The sequence below is a fragment of the Oryzias melastigma genome, linkage group LG9, assembly GCF_002922805.2.
Source record: "Oryzias melastigma strain HK-1 linkage group LG9, ASM292280v2, whole genome shotgun sequence".
NCBI lineage: Eukaryota > Metazoa > Chordata > Actinopteri > Beloniformes > Adrianichthyidae > Oryzias > Oryzias melastigma.
In genome coordinates this window covers 18,867,607-18,886,780 of record NC_050520.1, presented here as the reverse complement: position 1 = coordinate 18,886,780, position 19,174 = coordinate 18,867,607, and the positions used below count along the sequence as shown (strand labels likewise).

The following is a 19,174-nucleotide window of genomic DNA, read 5'->3' as shown; positions in this document are numbered from 1 at the left end:
AACTCAAAACAGAATAACAAATTGAACAAAAATTGGATAATTAAATACATTGCTTATGGTTGCTACTTATTAATAAGTAAACTTGTTAAAATAGTTCAAAAGGTATTTTGTGTTGTTGCTTTAACACACTACACGGATAACCTGGTGTTACAGTTAAAAAAAATCTAACTTTCTCAATGAACACTTGAAAGCACCACAAAAAAGTCAGGAACAGACAAACTCTTTTTAAATATCCGCAGTTTTTACCATTAAAAAAAAATTAAAACCATCCACCAAAATAATTACATACGTTTTTACGGACACCAGTTTGCTTGGTAGCTAATGTTTACTTTGTTAGTACTTTGATCGAGTTTTATGGTACTCCCCCAAGCTTTTTGTGTGCAATGGTAGAGTCCAAACTGGAATTGCCTTTTATTTCTTTCCGTTTTCCTTAAAAGAAAAACAACAACATCGCTACAACTTCTTTTTTTCTGTATCGACTAAAGGACGATTGACTGTCACGATTAAGTTGGCTTAGATCTCAAAAAGGGTCTTAATTTATTTGAAATGTTTTGAAAAGGCTAACCAATCTGGCTTTCTGTCCGCCCCCCTTGTCGTTGCTGAGTCCTACTTTCTGGTACTTCCTTATTCGAAAGTTTTATTTAGGGGAAAGCTTTGGAGGGAAAAGTTAGACTCTCGGTTGGGCATTAGTTCACTGTAAAAGCATGTATCGTATGCGTCTTACATTTCTAGCGTGGCTTTAGTGTTGTTTCATGGCTGAAATTATTGGAAGCTACCAACCGTGAAAGGCTCGACAAGAGGAAGATGTCCACTGCTAACGTTAGCGAAGACTTCAGAGTGAAGTTTCCCCTGCATGTCGCAGTGTGGGACAATGATTACAGGGGACTGGAGGAGCAAATACGGCTGCTACGGGTCGGTAAAAAACCTATCTTTGTCCTAAACAAACTCAGACCGGTTCTGTGGTTGCTAGCTGAAGCCAAGAGTTAGCTGTTGACTGCCTGTAGCAGTTACAAGTAGGCCAGTGATGTTGACAGATGCTAAACACCAACAATGTTCGATTATCTGTTTTAAGCTAGTGTTAGCCGTAGACGAATTAACGTTTTTTTTTTATTTGGTATTTACAAATGAAGCTTTATTAACATTATAGTATCGCGTCGAATAATTGCAGTCACTATATGGTGTGTTAAGGCACCTGTCAATTTGCATATATGTTTAAATGTAGTCATTTGCGTTTTAAATTACTACTTATTTTGGCTTTTATGATGAAGACAGTACATGTCTGTGTTATAACTATTGTTATAACCGAAACCAAAAGTGGGACTTAGTTATTTTAAGAGTAGAAGCGCAGGTTCTGCTCTTTACTGGCCTTATGGCATCTTAAATAGCCCGTTTTTGTGTGTGTTTTTAGAACGACATTGACAGTGTTGATCCCAGAGGTAGAACAGCATTACACCTGGCCGTGTCACTGGGACACCTGGAGTCAGTGAGAGTCCTCCTCAGACATGGTGCTGCAGTCACTAAAGAAAACGCCAACAGCTGGACAGGTTTGCTTTAAACACCCACTCCAATGAAAATTGTCTTTATAACATGTTCTATGTACCATTTTTGTCACGATAGAGGGCATATATAAAGAAAATTAAGCTTAAATTTGCATCCCTGAGTATTTCTTTATTCAAATGAATCAAGAGCTGGTTAAAAATGTCATTTGATAAAGCTTGTAGTTGTTGCCTACAATCTAAAACCGCCAGGCTGCAAACTTCTTGCTCCTCTCCATTCTGATCTATCCACTTTCAGACAAATAGACTGGGAACACTTTTGGAATAGGTGATCCGAGTGGAACTATAACTCGCGCTTTATTGAAAAAGATAGTTTTAAGTAGAAACTTTATATTCTTTGACACGAGTCCATCTCCTTCTTGATTATTGTTGTTTTTATATAATTTCAGTCCTGATGTTTCAGTCCAACATCACTAAAGTTGAGGATCTCTCTAATGGACACGGTTAAATGTTGTATCTTTTGAAAGGCTTGGTGGTTTAGTTGATAGGTATCTACTTCTGTGTAGTGTTGCAGGAAGCTGTGAGCACTGGAGATCCAGAGATGGTCCAGTTGGTCCTTCAGCGCAGGGATTACCTCAAAGCCTCCACTGCTTTGGGGGGAGTTCCTGAGCTCCTGTCAAAGATCCGAAAGGTTTTTCTCTTAAAACGTCGTTTTACTTCATTTTTTCTACAGACACCTTTTGTGTTTTGGTTTACATTAAATTGTTCCATTTTCACCCCCAGTCTCCAGACTTCTATATGGAAATGAAGTGGGAATTCACCAGCTGGAGTAAGTAATGTCTTGGGTGTGGTTACATTATACTGTGATTTTTTGATAAAGTGAATTCTTTTCAATTGTTAGCAATTTTGTGTATGGACAGAAAATCTTTATAATTGCAAAAACCTGCAGTAATTAGATTTGTAAGACATTTGCGTCCTGCTTCTGCTTCCCAGTTCCTCTTGTATCCCGAGTTTGTCCGAGCGACGTCTGCCGCATATGGAAAAGTGGTGCCTGCCTGCGAGTGGACGCCACTCTCCTTGGCTTTGAAAACATGACGTGGATCAGAGGTCGTAGGAGCTACATCTTCAGAGGAGATGGTCTGTGTGTTTCTAAATGAAACTCTAAGAGGATTCTCTTCCTGATTATAGCGGTTTTTAGTTGTATCACGAGGGCGTCTCTTTGTCTCCTTACAGATTCGTGTGCAGAGCTGATGGAAATAAACCACGACGATCAAGTGGTCGATGTTGAGCGCTTTAACATATCTCAAGAAATGGAAGACGTGACATTGGAATCGATGCAGCCCGCAGAGCAGGAAGTTGCCAAAAGGCTGACCACGCCTATTGTCAACACATACCTGGATACGAAGGACATTGCCTTTGAGAGGCAAGAAACTCCTGAGTTATTCCTGTAAACTCCTTCACACCTGTATCAGTGTTAATTATTTCTAAGTTGGGTAATATTTTACCAGCTTTTATAAGTCTGCTTCTTGTAATTGGTACTCATGTTATTTCTATTAGCACTTACAGATGAAATAAAATAGATATTTTCTCAAGTTACAACCATTTTCCACAGGTCCAAGTCTGGGATCTGGGGCTGGAGGACGGACAAAACAGAAGCGGTCAATGGATTTGAAGCGAAGGTTCACATCATTTATAAAGCTCAGATTTCTGGAGACCAGGGTATATCGTTCCTGTGTGTTCATGGTCTTACATGTTCTCAGGTTTTCACTGTCAACAATGTCAACGTGGTGATCAGAACAAGAACAGAGCATCTAACAGATGAGGAGAAGGCCAGAATTAAAAGTAAGAGGTTTTTCCTTTCAATATGTAGGATTGCATGTTTAATGTTTCGACATTTTACTCTTTTTATATAAAAAAAAAGGTGAAAGAAATGTTCTGGAATCCCTGCTGGGAACTGTGGAGCAACACATCAGTGCACAGGGGGTAAGAACATGGAATCTGCTTTTATACTGAATCCTTTGTTTCTTGTTTTTTCTTATCCAGTAGCTCATTTCAAATGACTTTTTTTTAAGGACTTGACTCTTGAATATGCAACTGCCACAAATCCCACTGCAATCACTCCAGAGGAGTATTTTAATCCAGAGTTTGACCTGGGAAACAGAGACATCGGCCGTCCCATAGAGCTGAGCATTCGGACACAAAAGTAAGAAGGTTTTAAAAGACTTTGTTTTTTTCAGCATCTTTAGTGGTCATAAATTTAGTTGCAGATTTTTTTAAAAAATGTACAAGTTTGAAACTTTTTATGGCATAAACTGTTACTGGGAAGTGAGAAAATGCTAAAGATTTAAAGTCATTTTTTTAAATTGCTGGAATTACTGATAAATTAATTGGCAGAGCCATAGAGGCTGCACTTCCTACGCAGTTTTATTTCAATGACAAGCCTTTAAAAACTTAAATGTGGTTGAAATTATTTTGCGTCTGGATTCATAACAATAAAGCATAGTGCTGGGTGATATGGGGAAAAAAATTGTATATCATGATATGAATTATTTTATATCACAATAACGAAATATATCACGACACAAAATGAAGAATATTTTCAGTTATTCTAAAAAAAATGGACAAAAATGTCAGTAGTTACTTTTCTCTGACTTTATTTTGTCAAGTAACACGAGAAGCATTTTTAAAGTTCACAACAGTTTCAAGTTTTTTAGTAGGAACATAAATTTTTGCACGAAAGTTCAGCAATAACAAGAAAAAAAATGAAAGTGGTAGACAAAATTGAAGAGAAATGGCACGATAGACACTTTTCTATCACCCAGCATTAATAAAGCATAAACAAAATCTTCCCTCCCCATAGGTTCAAAGGTACCCTCTGGATGAGTGAGGAGCATCCTCTGTCCCTGGTGGAGCAGGTGACCCCCATCATTGACCTCATGGCTCGAACCAGTTCCCATTTTGCACGTCTACGAGACTTTGTTACCCTGAAATTTCCCCCTGGATTTCCTGTTAAAATAGGTAAAATGTTGTTGAAGAGAACCTGAACGTAGAAGAAGCACACCTCTCACCTTTCCTTTGTGCTGCATCCTTGCAGAGATTCCTTTGTTTCATGTACTGAATGCCAGAATTACATTTGGCAATGTAAATAAATGCAGCACTGAAGAAGAAGTGACCACAACACCAGCAGCCACACCCACATCCTCAGGAGAAGAGGACACAGCAGCAGCAGGTTGTTGTGCAGCCAAACTACGAGCCTCAGTCCATAAAAACTTGCTTTTCTAACAGCGTTTTTGTTGTGCAGAGCCTCCTCTGTTTCGAGTGTGTCCCTCAGTGTTTGAGGTACCTGCAAATTATCACCGCCGGGGGGGCAACCGCCACCACATGCAAGTGTCCAACAACGACGAGGAGCTTTTGCAGTACGCCATCCATCAGAGTCTGCTGGAATCTCAAGGCCAGGTCAGGAAACTTAACAAAACACTATTAGTGGAGTTTTGTTTGTTGACATGGATCATTGTGTGTTTGTAGCAGGGGATCTGGGGTGTTGCTGACAGGGATTTTGTGGATGTCTTGCCAAGCAACCCGGATGACAGGTAGGAACAGGGTGTTGAGACAAAAGCTGCGTGTTCGAACAAGATTTCTTTATTTTTCATCACCCCGACTGAACCTTATCGTTTGCTGTCAATCACCCGACAGGAGCGTCCCAGAAGGCATGCTGGTAGACATTGCCAACAGCTCCAGCTCCCCCTCTGCCTCCAGCCCCGACTCTGACCTTCACCTGGCGCTGGAGCTCTCAGCACAAGCTCAGCAGGAGGAGGAGAGGATGAGAAAGCAGGAGGAAGAGGAGCTGGAGAGGATTTTACAGCTGTCGCTCACGGACAAGTAAAAGGAACTAAAGGGAAAAACGGTCCAACTCTTCCACATGCAGCAAAAAACGCCACACCTCAGTTTTCCTCTCTAACCAACTTACTTCTATGCAATGCAGATTTCTTTCTGCAGCAGATCCATTATTTTCCAATAAGTATTTTTGGATAAATATAAACTTTTCTATATTTCTATCCTGGCATATCCTGTTTTAGAGCTTTTTGAGTGCAGCCTTTCATTCTTGCACCACCAGTCATTCTTATTGTTTTCTGGGGGTGATTTTACATTAATGCAACTAAAGTTCTATGAACACATAAAGTTGGATTACAGCAGGTAACGGCGCTCCGATGGTGCTCTTAAATCATAAGAACTTCCTGTCCTTTTCCTTTTATCAGAACTTTTCACCTCTGATTTTGTACGCTGGGTTGAAAACAGGAAACTCACTGCAAGCACTGCAGAGCCACAAGGACAGATTTTAAGGGGTTTTTGTTTTAAATGAAGTCTTTCTGCAGAGTCTCTATTTTGAGCATCACAGATTAAGAGCATTCTCAGGGTTTCTGCTTTCCCTTTAATTGGAATCAACGTGTTTATTGTTCAACTGTTGTTTAAAAAAAAAAGTTGTAACCTGGTAAGTTTATTTATGGTGTGAAATGGTACCGACCATGCATATCTGTCCCTGTGTTACGTTTTTAATTCAAGAAGTTGGGAACATTTGTGAACACATTTCCGTGTACTGCAGAGGATACAAATGGGGAAACTAAAGCATGAAGCTGTGAGAGATTAAAAAAAGATGCATGGTGATGTATTTCTGCTGCAACAAGGATAGGAGTTTTGCTAACTGGGCCTGTTTTAGTCATTTCTCTCGATTTTTTTATATAAACTGTCACTGAGCAGCTTCACCTCAATAGAGGAAACAAAAAAGCTATATCTAAGACCGTCTGTCTGTGGACTGTGATGCACCACTAACTGCTGTACCAGAGATTATTGAAGTCTGTACAGATACTTTGCCTTCTGTAGCAGCAAACAACTCAACACCTCCTAAATGGAAGGAAAGACTCCCAAGATCAAGCTTGCTTAGCAGTAACTTCTGAATTGTGTGCCAAGGATTGCTTAGCTGTGAACATGCCCGATGGAGTCACTGTGGTGACAGTTTTATCGAGTGCCACTTAAAACAAACTTTTTTTTTTTTTTACTTTCCAGATTTTGTCTTTCTCTGGTCCCACGTGCACCAGAGTCTGAAAAACATTCATTAACCACTAAAGTTGATTTTACTGACAGCCAACCACTTTTTTAAGGTCTCTGGCTTCACGGCTCATTCTAAAGTTGCCAAACTGCTGAACAGTCGTAACAATGGCTAACTAAGGGTAATCTATTGCAAGTGTTTGAACACTGAGCAGCTTTTAAAATAAGAGATGTATGTTTAATGAGCGAATGTGTCTGAAAATGTTCTAAAAATAAAAGCACTTTATTTCCATGAAGACTACTCATGTAGTTTGTGTGATTTCTTTCCAAAAGGAACAATCTGTGCTCCTCTGCCATGAAACATGTTGATCCCATCAGGGATGTTTTTTTGGTTTTGTTTTTTTGAAGTTCATTCTAAGCTTTCCAAAATGAAAATATTTAATCTGCAGTGAAAGGATGTTCTATGCTCTAAATTGAATTACTGTTGGTGGTTTGGGGTATTCAGGTTGAAAGCTGCTTAAGACACTTCTCCAAATACAGAACATTTGCATTACATAATCCATTACTTAATTGTCTGGAAATTTACTTAAATATAAAAATAAACATTATTTCTGCTCATTTTTTTTTAAAGTTTATTTTCAGCGATTTGCAAACTCAGAGGCAGAAAAAAATAGTTCGAGTGAGAAACATTTTTTATTCATCTCCAGATCAGATGGTTCCATCAAAAGAGGTTTTCAAAGCTCAAAATAAATGGTTAATTGTTGCTTAAAAATGGAATGAACTAAAGTGCTATAAAAATAAATTAACATCATATATAAATAAATACACAGCAGTTTTAATCACATATTTTTTGCAAAATCTGATAAGACATAAACTGTTATTGATCTGATGGTTGTCTGAAAATGTTCTCGTCATATCCGGAGCATTAGATGACCATCTTGGAGGGTCTCCATTCACCCTTCACCACATGGTTCTCTCAGAGCATGTGTGGCTTCAAAATTCAGCAGCAGGATGAACTTTCTCAAACAAAAATCTGTGGTTTTCTGTGTTCAAAGGATTCAAACCTTCCTCTCATTTTTCACTAATCTGTCTGGATTCACGTAAAGATCTGATCTTTTATAATCCTAACTAACCAGATCAACAGATCCTCATTTTCTCGAGTTAGAAGTCATTTCATGACAAATACAGCACGTTCCAAATTATATTTTTCCAAATACTCAATCCATTTTTCAAGTCACAAATGTTATCTAATAAACATCTTAAAGATACATATTTTTTTTCCAAAAATAAAACCTTCAAATTAACTATTCCACATTATTATGCACAACAGAGTTCCACAACAATTTTACAGATTCTAAAGAACTGAAAATGGTTATTTGTTTTCATTGTATTTACTAAAATCAAAAGTTATTCCGATCATAAACGTCTTAACAGGTCATGTCATGCTTAAACATAGGACCTCTTTGTAGCAGCTTCTCGATTCATTGAATTTCTTGGAGAGTTTCTGCTTGAATTTCGTTGCAGGGTGTCAGAATATCTTCCCAGAGCTGCTATTTGGATGTGACCTGCCTCCCGCCCTCATAGATGCTTGAAGATGCTCTAAAGGTTTTTAATAAGATTGAGGTCAGGGGAAGGTTTTCAAAAGTCATTTTCACACCTTCAGGGCCCAATCAGCTTTCTCTCCATGATTCTGGCCCAAAACATGATTCTGCCACCTCCTCACTGACGTCACAGCCTTGTTGGGACATGGTGGTCTTCCATTCATCTGGACCATCCAGGGTTTCTCGGCACTCATCAGTGAACAAGACAGTTTGAAATTTGGCCTCCATGTATGTCTGAGCCTGAAGAGAAGGTTTACGTAGAGCTGCAAGCCTCTGGAGGATCCTACACCTTGATGTTTGTGGGACTCCAGAGACACCAGCAGCTTCAAATATGTGCTTGCTGCTTTGTGATGGGATTTTAGCAGCTGCTCTCTTAATCCGATTTATTTGTTTGGCAGAAACCTTCCTTATTTTGCCTTTGTCTGCACGAACCCGTGTGTGCTCTGAATCAGCCACAAATCTCCTAATAGTGCGATGATCCCGCTCAAGTTTTCGCGAAATATCCAAGGTTTTCATACCTTGTCCAATGCATTCAATTATTTCATTCTTTTCAGCATCGGATAGATCCCTTTTCTTTCCCATATTGCTTGAAAACGTCTTCCTCATTCTTCTTGTATAGTTTTATTGGGGATGGCACACAGTGAGTAGGTGCATTACCGCCACCTACTGGTATGGAGTATAAGTGCAGTGTCCTTTAGTTTTTCGAACTCACCTGTAAACTATTTATCACAGGTGTCTGAGATTATTTCAGTGATTCAAAGAGCTCCGAGACACAATATCATCAATGAGTTTATACTGTAATTGAAAGAACAAATCATTTTATCCTTTTGACACTTAAATACAGTCTGCATAATATTTTGTAACGCACTATAATATTATTGAAGAACCAAAAATATGGCTCACTTTTAATGGATGTTTCATACATGTTTCCTGCAGATGACCTACATCAACTAAGCATGCAGTAATTCTGAAATGACAGATTGTGAGCTGTGGGATCAGGTAAATATTTGCATGTATTGGAGAGGCTCTTATACAGGCTGACCCATTCCTCCAGCCTGATCCTTTGATAAATAGTCTGTAGGAAGCCGGGGGGGATGGCGGCAGTCTGTCAGCGGCGGGGCAGCGGCTTGTAGACGCACACAACCATGATGATCATCAGCAGGAGGAGGACGGCGAGGACGCTCCCAAGGGAGACTGTGAGGAGGAAAGCACAACCTGCAGCTCCGATCAGTCAGAAAAACACGTAATTTTCGACTCATATTCGCTTTTGTTTATAATTAGCTGCAGATTGGCAGTATGCACCCCCGGCAGCTTTAATAATAAGAGTCTGATAGGCCGCAGTAGCTGCAGGTAAACGGCCTCACCTAAGTTCTGCTTCCGCAGGACCTCGTAGGGTCTCTCGGTCAGCGTGGAGTCCTCGATCAGAGCGCTCACCACCACACAGCAGCCGAGCAGGACAGCGTGAGGGATGAGATGTAATATCATGGTGCTTGTCTGGAGGAGGAGGATGGAAGATGAGCGCGAGAGCAGAGATGGAGTTTTTTTTCTCTCTTCCGCGTCACCTGGGTCTTAAAGCCCGCCGGGTTAAGAGGAAGTTGCTCCGGTTAACCCTTTAAAGACAAACTCCAACGAAAATCGTTGCATTTTGACACGTTCTGTAACATTTTCTCAACATGGAGGACAAATATACATCTAATAATACGATTAAAACTGCATGTCTGAGTATCCAATCAGATGCATTCACTTGTTGACAAAAAGGTCCATCTTCTTTTTCCTCGCCATTTTTTTGCATCACTGGCTAAGGGTTGTGAGGGACTGTAGGCCAGCAGGAAAGAGTGTCCTACAGTCTCTCAAAAAAATAAAAAATAAAAAAATGAGAGAGTGTCAACCAAAGGATCATGGGATATTGGTGGAGGATTACTTCAGCGCAAACAGCCTCGCCCACAACTCGGAGACCAGTCTCTGATGAGCTCCTGTCACTCTACAGAAACTAAGTCCTGGAAAATAACACAGGTTTATTTTTTTTTAAATTTGGCTAAAAACAGCACAATCATTATTAATAGACCACCAAGAACACTTTTACAATAGATTTTTAAAAATGGGACTTTAACACCTAAGCCGTAAAATGTTATTTATGGGGTTTACATACCTCATAAGTTGACTATGAAATGGTCAGAGGGCACCTTTGCCCCCTTTTGTAGAAAACAGAATTTTCAATAGCTGTTTTACAATTTATTGTCATAAAGGTGTCATTTCAGTTTAAAACAAATTACAAACACAACTTTTAGTAAGCAGAAGCAATTAAACATTTGTTTAAAATGTGGTGTTTTGTATCAAAATTCACCAATATATCAAACCACTAAGGAATTATTTGGAATGGTGCCAGTGTGACAATGTGAAACTTTATTAAATATACTTAAATATAAACATAGCAAGAATACTTTTTAATTAGTTATATATTGTAAAGTTAAAATGTTCCAATTAAGCCTGGACAAGTGTTCAGTTAGAATATTTTTTACTCAAAATATACCTCGTCCATATCATAGTTTTATTTGCTATACTTGCTTGATTTTACTTAGAATAAACTTAAAGTGTACAACTTTTTGCTGAGGGTTGTCATGTTTTTTTTTCAGGTTTTATGTGTTTTTTTCCGTCACAGTGACAAGTTCAAGGTGGTAATTATCCACAGCTGTCTCTACTTAGTTAATGATCCACAACCTGTTCATGTGCGGCTTTAGGTTCTTCATTGTCAGTGTTGTCATCTTTTTTCTCTCTTGTTTTACAGTTTGTTCATGTTTCCGTTATTTATGAAGCCTTTGAGTTTTTTTCCACAAACATGGTCTCTTGTATGTTTAGCCCCAGATCCTGACAGCCAGTGTTTTACTGCTTTTAATTTTTAATTTTTTATTTTGCTGGATTGTAAAATGTCTAAAAGTTCCTTTTCTAATTGGAAGCCAAAACAAGTTTCAAGCTTCTCATTCTGAAATGTCAAAGAGCAATGAAGATCAGACAGAAGTCTCCTGAGAATGAAGCCGTTACAACCCCTCTGCCTGTCTGATGTTTGTGGCCTTTGCCTCCACATTTACTGAGACACTGCTCCGGCTGTGACAGCAGCTGATTACAGAGAAGTCTAATGAAGCTTAAGAAATGTCACTCACGGAGGCCAGAAATTAAAACTGGAGGCTTTCTAAAAGCCTCAAGTAAAAGAAATGCATAGTTTATGAAGTGGGAAGTTTTGCTTTAATTGCATATATGAAAAACCATGAACGGATTCAACGAATTACTGTCTTGTAAAATGATTAAATAAGGAAGTTGACCTGATGGGGCTAATAAACTAAACAAGAGGTTAGATATGAAGCTTCCACTATCTTATGTTAGTTTAGAACTTGTTTTTATCATTTTATCAAGAGTTTTTCACTCATTTATGAACTTTATTTAGTTTTACGAACATATTTGACGGTATGATCCGTGTATCATTAGTTTTTTAAATGAAAATACAAAACAAAAACTTTTTTTTTTCATTTTTCAACTTAAAATAAAAAAACGAATTAAAAAAATCGCTGCATGGTTTTTGATTTTTATTTGAAAAATGAATTTTCAAAGGATACACGGATTCGGTATGCTGGAATGATCGCTTTATTTAGTTATTTATTTAATATTACCTGAGCAAATTTAATAAATCAATGCACAAAATTCACCCAACATCAGTAAGTTTTATTGAAGGAATAATAGAGAAGAATATAGTTTCTTTGAACTAATTTTAGGGATACTTCAACAGATTGCCTCTTCATAAAGAAATATTGGCAAACATCTTAATCAAGAAACTCATCCAGTTTGCTATCAACCATGAAGGAAATCAATCAGTCACTGTGACACGTTTCATTTGTCTTGACTCTTCCCTGGTGTACAATAACCCCAAACAAAGCTATGGAAGCAGACTCTTAGTGGTTTTATCTTTCATTTTGATGGATCAATACATTTATATTTTCAATTAAAATCTCAGCATAATTTTTTATGAAACCTGAAGATTTATTATGTCATGTTAAAGCAGTTTTCACTACTACTGACCCATTTTGGATGTTTGTTTCTCTTCATTTGTACTGTGTTATGCCATATTTTGTGGCTAATGCTTCCTAAATATGTTACTTGTTAATCTTCTGATGGAGAAACCACCATATTTAACACGGCGCGTCTTTCAAGTGAATCCTTTGGTTTCCTAGTTCAAAAGCCGTGACTGACACAAAAAGAGGCTTTGATCTGCACGTCTGTCAACCAGGGAAATCCTGTGTTTCCACTCAGCACATTCATTCCTGTTCTCCTTGAAGTAATCGGAGCTGCCTTGAATAAATGCTCGTCTGAGTGAGCAAAGAGTAAAAAACTTGCAGGTAAATTTCAGTGGGAATGTTGTGATGTGAACGTCTGTTGGCTTTACTGTCAATGACTTCTCTATGGCAATTTTGTTTATTCAAATGTCAATTTTAAATTTAGATGTAAATAATTGGGTATGTTCATGCTAAAACTTGTGGAATAGAACTTAGAATTTAGCATTTTTGTGTCCGTGTTAGAATGAAAGGAAGCACATACAGGGGAAAAAACAACTCTACATCACAGCGTATCACTTTATACACATCTGTTAAACAGGAGACAACAACCATCACATCAGTTTCCAATATAGTAAATAAAGCTTTGATAATATTTGTGACTAAAACTTAAGACATCAGAACATACATCATTGGAGAGGCACAAAAGGATGGTGAATATTTTGTACATTTGATCCGATTAAGGCAAAACATTGTGATTGGAGTTTATTGAAATCATGAGTTGGTAAATTGTTGCCTATTATACTCTATAAAAGTACATTTATTTGTGAAACAACAGTCATACCCTTACTCAAAAAAATTAATTGTTTTTCTTAATGGCTGCTTAAAGAATAATGTGTCGAATGTTACACTTTGAAAACAATAATTCAGGCCAACAGACCACAGGTGACTCATACGACCACAGAAGCAAAGATTAAAACTATATCAATGATGCTCGTCGGCACCACACACAGAGCGAAGGTATTGCTGTCTGAGTCCCTCTCAGGATGACGATGTTGCAGCACTCAGCTCGTTCACAGAGTGGACACATGCAGTGAGAGTCAGCTGTTCCCACATCACCCACAGGTGAACAGTCACGGCGTCAGGTCAGGTTTGATCACAATTCACTTCCCCAGTGTGGCATGAAGAATAATTCACAAGAACACAGATGCGTTTGGCGCTCTACTGTACAATGGTCATGTTGAGGTTGTCGGCGTGGATGTCCGGAATGGTCCTCTCTGGTCTCAGACACACCGCCAACCTCTGTGGAAAGAGGACGACAGTTAAAATACGATGAAAAAAAGTATTTTTTGTGGCATTTTAAAGTCCACTCACCTGTTTGAGCGAACCAGGTGTCCACACCAGCTTGTAGACCATGTAGATGGGGATCCACATGAAAGACGAGAAGCCGATGATGTAGCCCACCGTGATGCTCCAGTCTGGGTACTTATAGTCGAACAGCGTGAGCGGTGGAGCTTTCAGCAAAGAGCTGACTATGATGTACTGAGAAGATTAGAAAAAAACAACTTTATTAAAGTTTTCTCATGTTTCTCATGTGAAATGCCAAAGAGTGAGATGCAAATAACAATAAAGAGGATTAAAAAAGAAAAGCAACATTTGTCTGATATTTATTCTGGGAAAGTTTGAGGAGTTTTATCTACAGATAAGGCTGATAAAACCTTCAAAGGTTGGTAATCCAGCCATCTTTTGATCTCTCTTCTGGAATCTCTGTAACCAATTTTTCTTATTTGATGTTTTCAGAACTGTATCTTAAAGCTTAAGTGTTTATCCTTGAGCGATAGACATGCAGATTGCAGCTATCAAGCTGTTACAGTAAATAAAGCTCAAAATGTTACCGCCAGAAAGGCTGGGCTGATGCCAACCCAGCACACCCTCCAGAATAATCCTGGTGCCGTGCCCAGCATGGCCTGAACGTCGTTGCTGAATCTCTTAATACCTAAAAGAGAACAAAAAAAAACATGAAATATTAACGTTTTCTATATTTTTCTGTTGTTTTTTTAAAAGCTACAACTAATACAAAGTAAAAATTTACCGTAGAACCAAGAAACAGCGATGGCCTCGAGGAACCCCACTGCAATGATGGAGCACCCCACTCCAAATTCCTCCAACAGCTTCACTACGTAGGCCCCGCCCTTTCAACGGAAGTTCACATGTCAGTTCATCTCTTAGCGCTAAGACAATTACTATTTCTTTTACTGTAACAGTGACAAATCTTACAAAATGTAACCCTCCTGGCATTAAAATGAAGGTACTTACATTTGTGAGCGTGCTCAGGGAGCCCAGGAAGCAGACCACCACCAAACAAAGCACAAAAAGCTCTCGTCTGTGTGAGAACTGGTCAGGGTATTCATCCAGCACTGCAGTGATGATCGCCTCCAAACCTCCAAACTAAAACAAACATTTTTTATTCATAATAAACACTTGAATTGACTAATAACTTTTATTTCTCCTCAGAGTTCAAGTCACAGGAACAACAGTTCTTTTTTATTTTAGATTTAGTAAAACATCATTCATCTTGCATAACGCTGAATGTTTTACCGTGCTGTCTAGCCCCAGCGTGATCATCATCACAAAAAAGATGATTGCAAAAAATGTGGAGCCCATCATGTTTGCAATGGCTTCTGGGTAAGTGATGAAGAGTAAACTGGGTCCTGGAAAGCAACAATACGACAGTGAGAATTTACATTTAGGATGCAGCTCCAATATTTAAATGCATTTAACTTATTTATTTTTATTGGAGGGATTATCCAACCTTTATCTCTGGCAACGTCTTCAACCTCCACCTTCCTCATCTCTGCCATGTAACCAAGCACCGTGAAGATCACAAAGCCCGACACAAAGCTGGTCAGACAGTTCACCAAACTGGTCACTATAGCATCTCTGTGGGGGAAGAAAACTCTATTAATGAAGGAAAATATATATTCTGTTGTCATTCATTCATATTTTTCAGGTTTTATCAATCAGATATTAGTATTAATATTTATGCCTAATTTTGTTAGGATATTTTTGTTATATTTGTAGATTAATAATGAAAAAGTACACAGTAAAATCAACTTAGAAAAAGTTATATATTACGTAACTCTTTGTTAGGCTTCTTTTTCTTTTCAGAAGTTCTGATGAATTTTATTTAAATGTAATTCTTACTTTATCTTTGAGTTACAGACAATAAAATTCTTTTTTTTCTTAAATCATTTCCAAATGGTCTTATTCAAGCTCACAGGCTTCTGTACCAAAGATGCACTAACTGAAACAAAGTAACTTAAAAAAATGTTTTAGATAAATAGCAAAGTAGCAGCTGGTTTGATGATAACGTCTGTTGTTGTGTCGTTGTCATAATCAGTACCGATAGCAGTTGTTCGTGAAAGGGTTGTAACTGGAAAGAGCCAGGAGGACCCCGAACCCCGGCCCAAGAGAGAAGAATATCTGTGCGGCTGCATCCACCCACACCTTTGAAACAAACAAAGAGACGCATCACCCGCTGTTCTGGGGGATCTGTCCATAAAATAGTACTTCTAAATATAAAATGAGAAAATCCTAAAATTATTATTAGAGTGTTTTTTCTGTTGTATCCTATTTGTTGTGTGTAACTTTGGCTGTGAGAGGTTGCATAAGTTGTGTGTATTTTCCGCACAGCTGCATGTAGAGAGATCTGAAGAGGAGGCTGTAGTCGGCATTAAAAAGAGGAGAGCAGCGATGGATATTAGTGTGCGATTCAGAAAGGGAAGCCTTTGTTAATGGGTAGAAAATCTAAACCAATTATGCATCTTATTATCCTCCTCTGTGGCTTATTTATGCATTTCATTTGGTCTCATCCATATTCTCCTGCAACTAAAGCACTCACACACTGTTTGGTAAACAGAAACGGCGAGCTGGAAAACAACAAAAGAATGTTTTAGAGTTTGAATCAAAATGTAGATTCTAAAAAATCAAGAATCTGCTTTTGTTTTTTATGTTTTTCCTATAAACCAAAAGAATTTTAAGTAACACAAGTCAATATTATTTATATTATTTAAAAAATTATGAAAATATTTGTATTATTTCTTTATTATTATTATAAAAAATAATCTCAAAATTTGATTTTTTAAGGTAATCAAAAACAGCAAATTAAACATAAAAAAATCGTTATTTTTGGCTATCATGAACGTTTTTGTTTTTCTAAGTAATGATTCATCATTTAAGTACTTTTTTTTCCCTTATTTTATAACATTTTTTAAATCATTTTTTATTTAATCTAATTTTTACTTTTTTATATATTCAGCTGAGAAACTGACCAAGACCTATTAAGTCTGAATATTAAGTTTAAAAAAATCCATGATGCAATTTTGTTAATTATCATTTTTTATTAAATCTGGATATTAAGTTATATTTTCTTGGGAGAGACTCATAGATTCAATTTAATGCTAAGCAAAGGGTTTATTATTGCATAATTTCATGTTTAAAATTTGATTTCTTGCTTTAATTTTTGCCAGAATTTTGAAATAACTTTGTTTCTAGAAAAGAATTTATATAAATTATGGTTAATTCAAAAATGATACTGAAGAATTAAATGTTAAATTAATGCAGAATGCCCCAAAGCACTTGAAATAAATGTCAAAGTAACCTTAACCCTGTTTTTTCTTATATTTAATTTATTAATAAAGTTTTTGTAGTTTTAACCTTAACATCAGAAATATTACAATGATTTTGATCTTCTACGTATTTATTAAAGAGTTGGAATGTGAGCATAACGACAAAGGTTTCTTTTTATTTTCCTTAGATCGTGGTTGAAGAAACTGTGGCCATACTTTCTTTACTATTTTTTTTTTTATCCAGTTTTGCATAACTCACACTAGTTTCCAGCAGCTTTCCCCACTGGGGCTTCAGGTAGAACACCACCCCTCTCCAGGCTCCTGGCAGAGTGGCTCCTCGAATGAGAAGGATGAAAAGCACTATGTAGGGCAGGGTGGCGGTCACCCACACAACCTGGGTTTTTTCAGGCATAAATCAAAGTGAGAAACACACAGAGATGAGAGGTATCAAAGATGTGTGATTAAAATAGAAAAAAAACCCATGAGCTGTGATGTTTTGTTGCTATGCGATACCTTCCCTGAGGTTTTGACCCCCTTCCAGAGGCTGAAGTATACTATAGTAAAAATTAAAAAAAGGCAAAGCATCAACTGCCAGCGGACTCCCCCCACATCTTTCAGCCCCGACGACTTGTGGATCTCCAGGACGTTTCTCCTGTTGAAGTCAAACACATAAATCATCCAGTTGGCAGCAGACATGCTGAAGAAAAAAAAATCTCTGCGGCTACATTACTGTAAAGCTATTTATATATGCGGCTTCTGTTACTCACACTTACATGCACTTACGTGTAAAATTCCTCTGCCGGAGACCTGGAGGAATTTGTCCAAGTGACATTGTCCATGCCAAAATAGTTGGTGCAGTCGGGGGTATTCCAGGCATTATCACAGTTTGTCCAAGGCAAGATGGTGGAAAATGAGGAGTAGAAGTAGAAAAGGGCCCAAGCGATGATGGTGTTGTAGTAGAAGGACACATACAGAGCGATGATACAAATGGCATAGCCTATACCTGAAAGAGGTAACCGCAAATGGAAAGGCTTGCAATTTAAAATTATATTTCTTTGATTTATAAATTAGTAGTTTATTTCAAAACAAGACAAGGATACATCATGAGACTTTTAAAATCCTGTGGAGCAGCCTTACCTTTGAAAATGGGACAGATGTGTTTCCATATGGATATAGCTCCGGTTCTGTGGAACTGCCCCAGCGCCAGCTCCATGTAGAAGAGCGGAACACCGCCAAAGATGGCCATCAATATGTAGGGAATCAGGAACGCACCTGGCGAGAGACGCACGACGGAGGAGGTTGAGGAGCCATGATTATTCTCTCTGTCTAATCAAACCGTATCAAATGTATTTTATACATTTGTAAATATTATATTTTTTAATTATTTAAAAAAATACTTCATTTAGTGCAACACATTTTTAAGGTCACATAAATAAAGTAGAACAAAATATATCTTGTGATTTTAAAGCATTAAATACACATTTTGGAATTGTTTAAAAAATCCTCTCATAAAATAATATTTGTTTTATATAAGAAAATTCTAATATTTTCATTTTTAAGAAAAAAAACTGTAGTAAAACTATAACACTGCCTTAAAATGTTATAGACCACCAAAGTCAGCAAGGAAAAAAGCTATTTCCTTTAAGTTTATTAAAAAATAAAAGTAAATGTACAATGCATATATTGATTTCTTTTCTTTTCGTTTTTTTTGTCAACCAATTTATTACCTTGGAATACTTTAGACTGTTGTTTCCTGAAAAACTGGAAAGTTTTGATGCGCATTTTACGCGTTTCAGCACCATGGATAGTTCCTGATTTTGCCCGTTTTCTGCGTTATTTAAGTCGCTTTAATAGTTTCGTTTTTTTCCACACCAGTGCCACACAAACACTGGATCAAGTTCCACAACCCCTGACCCATAACAGTATCATTGTCCAGCAGACTCACCGCCGCCGTTCTGATAACATATGTAGGGAAATCTCCAAACATTTCCCAGGTCAACTGCAAAGCCAATGACAGACAAGAGGAAATCCATCTTCTTGCTCCACTTGTCCCTGGAGTCAGTCTGGATGGGGACCGGCACAGTGACTGGGTTGTGGGCATTGTAGCCCGGGTTCGGGGAGCCCTGGTGCGCGAGGCTGCCGGCCATGCCTGCTGAGTCCTGTCGGGGCACCGGACTGTGAAAAGTCAGTGAGAGGAGCCGCTCCTCAGAGAGGAGGACGCTGCTCTTGTGGTGATGACAGGCCGAGTGGGAGGAGTTGGTGGAGCAGCAGCGGCCACTTGGAGATGGACGAGCTGTCACGCAGACAGAAGAGGTGTCGATTGAGAGAAGCAGCGAAAACTTTTACAACTTGAGGGATTAATTTCA

General features: G+C 38.0%; 2 protein-coding genes and 1 long non-coding RNA gene across 4 annotated transcripts; 1 reads left to right on the top strand and 2 right to left on the bottom strand.

The window, feature by feature from the left end:
* Positions 1–384: 384 nt before the first annotated feature.
* Positions 385–6,840, top strand: ankrd13a (ankyrin repeat domain 13A). 2 transcript variants are annotated; one of them, XM_024276063.2, is made up of 15 exons: positions 385–912; positions 1,409–1,544; positions 2,063–2,187; positions 2,280–2,325; positions 2,490–2,633; positions 2,730–2,919; positions 3,109–3,175; positions 3,257–3,338; positions 3,418–3,479; positions 3,569–3,699; positions 4,357–4,514; positions 4,591–4,725; positions 4,798–4,952; positions 5,022–5,086; positions 5,190–6,840. In XM_024276063.2, the coding sequence occupies exons 1-15, from the start codon at positions 805–807 to the stop codon at positions 5,377–5,379; spliced, it is 1,794 nt and encodes a 597-aa protein (XP_024131831.1). In that variant the 5' UTR covers positions 385–804; the 3' UTR covers positions 5,380–6,840. The 2 variants fall into 2 exon arrangements, with proteins under 2 accessions (XP_024131831.1, XP_024131830.1); XM_024276062.2 differs by having other exon boundaries at positions 4,795–4,952.
* A 512-nt stretch (positions 6,841–7,352) lies between these two features.
* Positions 7,353–10,120, bottom strand: LOC112148750. The gene is made up of 2 exons (XR_002919685.2): positions 9,505–10,120; positions 7,353–9,334 (listed from the first exon to the last, which is right to left on the bottom strand). It is a non-coding gene; the product is annotated as an uncharacterized LOC112148750 (long non-coding RNA).
* A 2,624-nt stretch (positions 10,121–12,744) lies between these two features.
* slc6a4b (solute carrier family 6 member 4b) lies at positions 12,745–19,161 on the bottom strand. Its single transcript, XM_024274657.2, has 13 exons — positions 18,754–19,161; positions 17,946–18,080; positions 17,592–17,811; positions 17,322–17,460; positions 17,068–17,202; positions 15,584–15,687; positions 14,993–15,120; positions 14,779–14,891; positions 14,497–14,628; positions 14,273–14,372; positions 14,076–14,176; positions 13,555–13,722; positions 12,745–13,482 (listed from the first exon to the last, which is right to left on the bottom strand). Exons 1-13 carry the CDS (start codon positions 18,953–18,955, stop codon positions 13,402–13,404), a joined length of 1,758 nt encoding a protein of 585 aa, XP_024130425.1. The 5' UTR covers positions 18,956–19,161; the 3' UTR covers positions 12,745–13,401.
* Between the last annotated feature and the right edge of the window lie 13 nt (positions 19,162–19,174).